The following is an 8,064-nucleotide window of genomic DNA, read 5'->3' as shown; positions in this document are numbered from 1 at the left end:
ACATTTGCGTATAATATTCAGGTATTTACATACTTCTTGTCTTTACAGTGTGGAGTTATCTAAAAAAAAATGCAGCTTCTAATCCCAGATTTACAATTTAATTATTCTACCAACCTTGGTCTCGATGTCATTGAGTATGAGATATCCCCCCTGAGCCTCCATGATCATTTCTTGGGGCCACACACGACCTTTGGCGTCCACCTTCTTGAGCTTGACCATGCAGTCAACCACTGACTTCACCTCTTTGCCGTCCAGCTCACAGGTGAAGAGATGCTGTGGAGCCAGAGAGGAGGGTCAGAGGTGAAGAGAGCTAATGGGTGTCTAGTTAGTAATGTGCAGGCGTCCATGCTGCTGTACATTTACCTCCACTCTGTAGCGAAAGTTGTCGGAATGTTTGTTCAGCTTCTCTGAGTACTCTTTTCTCTGCACTGATGTAAAGCAATAAACACTTATTACAGTCACAACAATGAGCATATCAGCAGAGAAGAGATGTTTGTTTGTTGTTGTTTTTAAACGTGAACATACTGTATATGGTTCTTCCGCTGGGTCTGGACATGTCGTCTCTATGCTGTGGAGCAGGCTTGAAGTCATCTTGTTGGAAACCCCGTTTTTGCAGACTAAAGTCTTCCTGTGAGAAACCCCTGAAGAATAATAAAAGGTCATTTATCAAGCAGAGCAAGTGGGGTACATGAGTCAACGGCTTGAGCACCTCACATATCAATAAAACCGTCAGTCTAAGATAAGATATCCACAGCCCATGACTCGAATCAGCTGCAGAGTGACCTAATCACAGTTGGGTTTTATTGTGAAAGGGTGTGAACGGTTATGTCAGGTGTTGTAAAGATGTAAAAAATAGAGCTCAAATCGCTAAACCAAATGAATCCTTGACTAATGAAGCTGAAAGTGAAATTACACTTTTAGTATTTCATACATAGTAGATAGTTAAAGACTAAACACTCTAAAAGTCACTAAAACTTGCTGAAGACAACCAAGCTGTCTCGTCCTGTTTTGTTTTATTGGAGTTTCTGTACTTTTATTTTAATTTCTACCTGTTGTTGTAATTGGTTCAATTTTTTGTTCAACCTTAATTAGAAGATGTGTAATAAATGAGACATTAAAAGACACTCAGTTGGTCTGTACGTGTCATATGAATCTGTACAGCACTTTGTAAACCTGTTTTGAAAAGTGCTATATAAATAAAGTTTATTATATTCTCACTTTTTTTAAAAAGAACTTTTACTGACCTTGGGGAATAGGAGAAAGGGCTGTTGTTTCCATACATGATTAATCCACGGAGTGTGTTTCTTCAGCCTGGTAAGAATCACTTTAAAGTCGCTCCAACCTGGAATAAAAAAACATGTCTCATGCTGACAAAGTGGCACAATGTGTTGCCCAACACAACAACAGACAACCGTGTGGATTCACTCTTCATGTCACGTACAAAACATCTCTTCTAACCAGCTTGGATATTTACAGATCTTGAATATATAACTTAAAAACATTAAACATATTCTCACTCAGTGGTTTAACTGCTGGTGTGACCTTTAGTTTAAGGCAGCTAACATTAGTAAACTTCATGATTTTTCTACATGACTGACGTTACTAAAGGCAGTTTTCTCCTAAAACATGTTTTATCATTAATAATTCACCCATCATTGTAGAGTTGCTTCAAAGCTGAATAAGCAAGCAGAGGCAATAATAGAGCAAAACAAGTGCACTGCCCCGTTAATCAGTTACCAGAACTGTAATAAATTCAAGGTTTAATTTAGCAAAAGCTTTCAGTGACCATTAAACTATCTTCAGGACTTTTCTGCATGACTAAACAGACCAGCGTAGTTGGTGGATTAATAATGTTTTGCCTTCGCAGCAGGTCCTGCCTTATGCATTGATTGGTCGAAACATAAATCTAAAGCACAAACACCTACAGCAGTTGTGGGCACACACATCGTCACTACAGTTTATTTTAGATTAAGTGTCAAGCTTTAACCCGTCCCGTACCTCCTGGACTTAATGTAGGATGTAAGATGAGTTTTCCTGGCAACAATGATCCACTTTCTTTAAGCACAAACACATACTGATTTCAAAACCGGACACAACGCTGCCACCACTAAACATTTATTTAACCCCTTCGATTATAACCCCAATCACGATCTTAACATAAATTCAGTATCCAGTTGTTACCTCTCAGCGTCAGCTCAGCTCCGGTGTCATCGTTCCCTTCTTTCAATAGGATTTAGTCCCAACACCTCCAACAGCAGAAAGCATCTGCTCGTTACTCAACTTACGAGAAAATTTCCTTGACATCCGCTTGACAGCACCAGGATCAAAGTGCAACAATATGACGGCTCAAGAGGGTGGGCCTGGCGCAACGTAAGGTGGAAAGCAGCAGATCTGTAGCTCGTTATGAGTCCAAAGGTTTAGAAATGCTTCACAGTACCTCCTTCAAGGCGGTCAAAGGTCTGAAGTGCCCTGGAAAATATTCTACTTGTGCAGTCATCTACCCCGATCCCATTCTAACATGGCTATAAAAGAGTGACGTCCCAGAATAAATACAGCAAAGGTGAAGCAAAATGTGGACAGAAAGAAAAGAACATTCCAAGTGGAAAAACTCAAGGACCAGTTGAAGTTGAATAAGAGAACCATTTATTTTACCATCTGCTGACGTGTAAATACTGTACACACCCAAAGTATTGACAGAGACAATCCTTAAGAGGAAATAGTTTATTGTGAAAAGAAAGGTGGCGTCTCGTCTTGGGACAATGAGTAGGGAATTAGAGCAGCCGTCTCTGGAGCCACGACAGTTTAGACTGCAGCTTTGGCCTGAGTGGCCTTGGCCAGCGCCTTCAGGTCTGTGATGCATTTAGCGATGCTCTCTTTCTCCTGAAAAACAAAGAAAACACAGATATGAAACTCATACAAAACAGTAAGAACAGGGCTTCAAGTGTCAGGGTAACAGACCTGCTAGCTGATTAGCAAACAATATGTTGTCAGTCTTAGAACATTGTGGTCAAAAATTGCAATCAAATTGTTTTTTTTTTATACAAGACTTTTTCTATTTGACAAAATCTTTGCCTAAATGAAAAACATTACAATTTATTACAAACTGAGTCTAAAATGAGCCCATTTTTATATTAATTTTAAATCAGAAAATTCATGATCAAAGAAAACTAAATATAATATTATTAACGGAATTCTTTTTACTGATTTGTTTATGAATTTCACATGTATTTCATTACAGTTACAATAGATATGAAATGTGGAGAAATACAACAGAGGAGTAAGTCTGGCTGCTGAGGGCACCTGGCATGGCACTGGGTCACCCCCCAGAGAATGTTTGATAAATTGTAGGGTTGCATTTTATTTGAAGACGAAGGAACTATATTTACAACATTGATATTCTTTTGACTTGAGAGAGTGACACGAAACACTCTTCTGAGTGTGCGGCACTACCAGCTGTTTGTGGCCTTAATGTTGCATGGCCTGCTGTTTATAGCATGTAGTAACCCTTAAAATGTTTCATTAGTGTAAACTGAGAGCTTCTGTAGGCTTTAACGTTCATAATGAGTGGGGGAAAAAAAAATCCAACATATCTCCTGATGTCCTTACAGCATAACCGGACAGTTGGATTATCTGTCATGTAGCCAGAAAGTTATCCGTCACAGATAATAAGGAGCTCAAAAGACAGTCTGAAAAATGCCAACTGTTGTAGAAAATCCTGTTCGTCACTTCAAAGAATGTGATATAAGAGCAAATATGTGACTGAGAGACAAGCAACAACATGTGGGTTTAACGTATGCTTTAATATTTCATGTTTTGCGTTACAAAAGAAAAACCCTCAAAGATGATTAATAATATCTGAAGGATATATTTAAAAAAGCACCTTCGAAAAGTGTTTGTGGTGAAATGGTGCACAGTGGGTTATGTTTTAATCAGGGATCTTAAACTCAGCCAATTAAAGGAAGCAGACAACACTGAAACTACTTGATCATAAAAACAAGATGCTAATTGAAACTGGGTCTTAAAAACAACAACATACTGCCACACAAAGCACTCTTTGCATAGACAAACACCTCAGCTGAGAGTCATCACTTATCTGGAGGCCTGTGATTAAAAAAAAAAAAAAAAGGACTGACCTGCTGAGGAGTGATGCTGCCGACAACACTCTTCTCCACCCAGCGGATCATGTGCTCCTGCTCCATCTGACGGTGGAGGTTCTGCAGGGCGATCTGATAGTCCAAGCGCCTCTTCACCTCATTGGTCACCGTGTGTAGCCTCTCTCTGTAGTTGGTCTCCAACAGCATGGCCACATTGTTCTGAGAGGGAAAGAGAAGATCGTCTTTGTAACTGTTTTATCTGGTCCACACTGAAGCTAAAGTCCCTCTTTTTACCTGCTCTTAACATCGTACCAAAATTTAAGTCATGACGACAGTTTAAAAGTCGATTTAAGCTTCAGACATTGAATTAGAATTCTTTTAAAAACATAAAATAATCGTTAAACATAATAATGTAAACTTTACTTCAGTCAAGACTTGACAAAACTCAGTAGTCAGACATGCAGTACTGTGAAACGGTTTTATGCACTTTAGTGGATGACCAGGCACCTGATCAGAACCAAATAAATTCTGCAGCTTGACAATGAATCCAAGCTTAGACCAGAGTCATAAAGAACTGCCTTCAGGAACAATGAGTCCTGCAACACGTTGTATAACCCCACAGAGCCTGATCTTCAGATCACATCACGCAACTAGGAGCACTGGAGCTATTTTAAAAGTCACACCAAAACACCTGACTTATTTTCTTAATCTTTACTGCACCTCATATTAATGTTAACTGATGAATTAAAACTATTCATGGCATTATTTTAAAAAAAATCTTTTTTCATGTTGATGCCTAAAGCATTTGCACAGACTGCTGATATCTAAAGAGAGTAGAAGTGAATTTCTCTCTGCAATTTAGTTTGAATTGTAGAACAGAAATGTAGTGTAGGGAAACTTTTCCATGTATAGCTTTGTAGGGTCTCATTTTTAAATTAGTCACGTAAATCTCCATAATTAATAATACTTAATTCTTAACCTTAAGATTTTATTTAGTCGGGTAAATCTGTATTTTATATAATTTTGTAAGGTTTTTAGCCAAAAATATTTAATGTTCTCATATTCACATTATAAATCACACTGTAGGGTCTTGACCTGCTACTTATTTTTCAACTACTTATTTGTCTACTTGGACATAATTAAACCACATTAATACTGGTGTCTTGACTCTATAGTTATTACTTTTAACTATTTTGTCTTCTGTATAGATCACTGTTTATTCTGATTACCTTTTCTGTATTTATAATCTCTTATTTTTCCAACATAATTGCTCAGTTTACTCCAAGTATCTCAAAGCTCCCCGAATCCACAGCAGTCCCCACGTATTCATTCATTTAACGCCACAATGTTGTTGCAGTTTCTACTTGTTGCCAGTAGAGGTTGACAAATGTCAAAGATGACTTACTCCCCATTCAACTGGAGGAAAAAGCAGCAGCTGTCAATGCGTTTTAACATGTAAATATGTAGGTAGCAGTAAATTCTGATTACTGATGACATGAGGAAATACAAATGAAAAGGTCAGTGTTGCTTACCCTCTTGGCGTCAAAGAGCATTGATCTTCCCTCTGTTCTCCACTGTTCCTTCTTCTCATCCTCAATGGCCTGAACCAGGTTGGTCATGGCGAGGTCCTTCACCTCCTGAGCCTTGGCCACTTTGTCCTGGGGGGAGAAAAAAAAACAACAAAAACACATGACAGGATTACAAAAGTGCTTGCAAAGGTTGTGCACAAAACAGAAGACCTAAGAGGCCTGATCTGAAAGTCTGATATTTAATTTCTTTTAAAAAAAATCCTTTTTCATATCATACAATCTAGGAAATCTTTTCAAGTATTCCATTGCTAGCTAGGGGGGAAAAAAAGGTAAAAACACAAATCTGTGTGGCTAGCAGCCTACATCATTCAGTTTGTCAGCAAAAGCTGCGACACTTGGACCAAATTTCTTGACAGCATAGACGATGACGGAGCCTATGGAGATGGCAGCGATGGTCTCGTGGTTGATGACGTAGATTTCCTTGGATAGCAGGTAGACGAGGAGGCCAGTTCCCAGCATGTAGGGTCCTATTGGGAAGGGGGGAAGCGAGAGTTTTCATGATTAGTAATAACAGCAATAATAGTGATATTCAAGCTGCAGATTATTTTTGAACAAATGATTATTGTGAATGTGGTTCTTAAACATAGAGTAAAGGTTCTGAAGACTCTGTGCACAAAAAAGAAACTGTATTTATGTAACAGAAATTAAACTTTAAGTGTTGCTTCTATGACAGACCTGTGACTCCAGTTTTGGGGTACAGAAGCTGAAACAGCTCCTCTGGGAAGAGGCCATGGCGAACTTTGCCACCCTTCTCTGGAAGAGGGGGTACTGGGGCCAGACTCTGGGACGATGTGTGCAGGGAGCGGGAAGCATGGACCAGACTGTAGGGGACAACATTATTAATAATTTGAGAGGGACACATGTCACTGAATTCACATCATTTATGGCTAAAACCTATTGTGCAGTAGGTATTACAAGTACAATGAAAAACTGTGTTAGAGACACATACCCAGCTCCAAGGGGACCACTGCCTTTCAGGGCACTGCCTGCAAACAGCACAAAACAGATGTGTTTAAGTGCAAGGGTCTGACTTCTACTTGTTTTTGTAAATACCTAATTTACTTGTTGCTTTCTTGATTATTTAACACTTTGCACTATACACTGAAAGGCTGAACACTGTAACCTTGATGAGGGCAGGACTAACTGCATACCTGTTGTATTAGGCTGCACAGGTTTAGATAAAGAATATCTAAATAACTGACAAGTGGATACATATACCTTTCAATACCAAAAGAGATCAAAGATGCAGCTATTTAACTATCGCAATATAACTCAGTGTGTGGTAGCAATTAAGTGGGTTTCAAATGGACTGTTTTCGAAGGTAGCAAGAATAAAAACATGCTTTAGGTGCAGGTTGTGTAGTGTAGGAGATGGCAAAAGTAGAACATCAACCAATGCTAGCTGTCAATAAGGTGACATTTGCAAACGTGCAGCGCTAACGTTAGCTTTATTAGCTTCCGTTAGCTGTAGCCACACAGTAGTGATGTCTGCTAAAAATGCGGGAACGGCAAAACCATTCAGGTCCATTCCCAATTACAGCTGACAGAAATATAACAGCAAAAAACTAGGTACAGTTTTAGAGTAGATACACAGCTTGTAAATACACTAGCTTCAGCCAGCTAGCATTAGCATGTCTCATTCAATGTGCGGCCTTCACTTTACCCTTCAGCTTCACATTCAGTTTAAACTTTAATTTCTCCTGCTTGACAGTTTGGTCCTGCAAGAGAAACGAATGTTTTGTTGTCATAATAAAAGCTAGTTTAAAGCATACCTGAGACCAAGACGAGTCTGGACAGCATGTTTGAAGGATGAAGTGCTAAGTTCTTGCTACGCCGGGCACCCTTGTTTCGGCCTCTCCGTGCCCTTCTGCAAAGAGCCACAAGGATGGCGGACCACACGAGAAGTCCCCCTGAAACAACGCGAGACTTGAGCCGAGAGTTTTTTTTAAAGCGGCGAGCACTAGATGTCGCTGCATGCAAACACACAACTTTTCACTCCTCTGTGGTTGAATTTGGATTAATAGAGGCGATTAAAATCTTAATGGAGGGAATATGAGATGATACATGATGCTAAGATCCAAACATTTAGGGTTGATCACTCTTGAAAATTGGCATAGCTTTAATTAAAAGTGAAATATTATGTTAACCTGTCAGTCAACCTAAAGCAAATGAAGCATAAACACACACACACACACACACACACACACACAGGGGTAAATAACACACCTAAAGCAAATGATGAAGCTGTTGATGCTCTGTGGTGCTATTTACACCCTCATTAACCCATTTTAATGATTCTAGACAATTCAGATTTCCACAAGGCAGCCACACACACACACACACACACACACACACACACACACAGCTCTCTCCTCTGACTGC

At 39.3% G+C, this 8,064-nt stretch overlaps 2 protein-coding genes across 2 annotated transcripts in view; both read right to left on the bottom strand.

The window, feature by feature from the left end:
- eps8l3b (EPS8 signaling adaptor L3b) overlaps positions 1-1,282 on the bottom strand; it is a 9,836-nt gene extending 8,554 nt beyond the window's left edge. Inside the window, exons 1-4 of the mRNA XM_008296722.1 lie at positions 1,245-1,282; positions 526-641; positions 364-428; positions 115-273 (exon numbers count right to left, since the gene is read on the bottom strand). Of these exons, the coding sequence (XP_008294944.1) occupies positions 115-273; positions 364-428; positions 526-641; positions 1,245-1,282 (378 nt within the window). The remainder of the gene's footprint in view (positions 1-114; positions 274-363; positions 429-525; positions 642-1,244) is intronic.
- Positions 1,283-2,626: 1,344 nt separating this feature from the next.
- Positions 2,627-7,586, bottom strand: atp5pb (ATP synthase peripheral stalk-membrane subunit b). Its single transcript, XM_008295963.1, has 7 exons — positions 7,455-7,586; positions 6,633-6,669; positions 6,359-6,504; positions 5,987-6,150; positions 5,627-5,752; positions 4,134-4,313; positions 2,627-2,880 (listed from the first exon to the last, which is right to left on the bottom strand). The coding sequence occupies exons 1-7, from the start codon at positions 7,480-7,482 to the stop codon at positions 2,803-2,805; spliced, it is 759 nt and encodes a 252-aa protein (XP_008294185.1). The 5' UTR covers positions 7,483-7,586; the 3' UTR covers positions 2,627-2,802.
- Between the last annotated feature and the right edge of the window lie 478 nt (positions 7,587-8,064).

This window comes from Stegastes partitus, unplaced genomic scaffold, assembly GCF_000690725.1.
Source record: "Stegastes partitus isolate 25-593 unplaced genomic scaffold, Stegastes_partitus-1.0.2 Scaffold24, whole genome shotgun sequence".
NCBI lineage: Eukaryota > Metazoa > Chordata > Actinopteri > Pomacentridae > Stegastes > Stegastes partitus.
The sequence above is the reverse complement of the archived record's forward strand: the minus strand, read 5'-3'. Positions and strand labels throughout refer to the sequence as shown.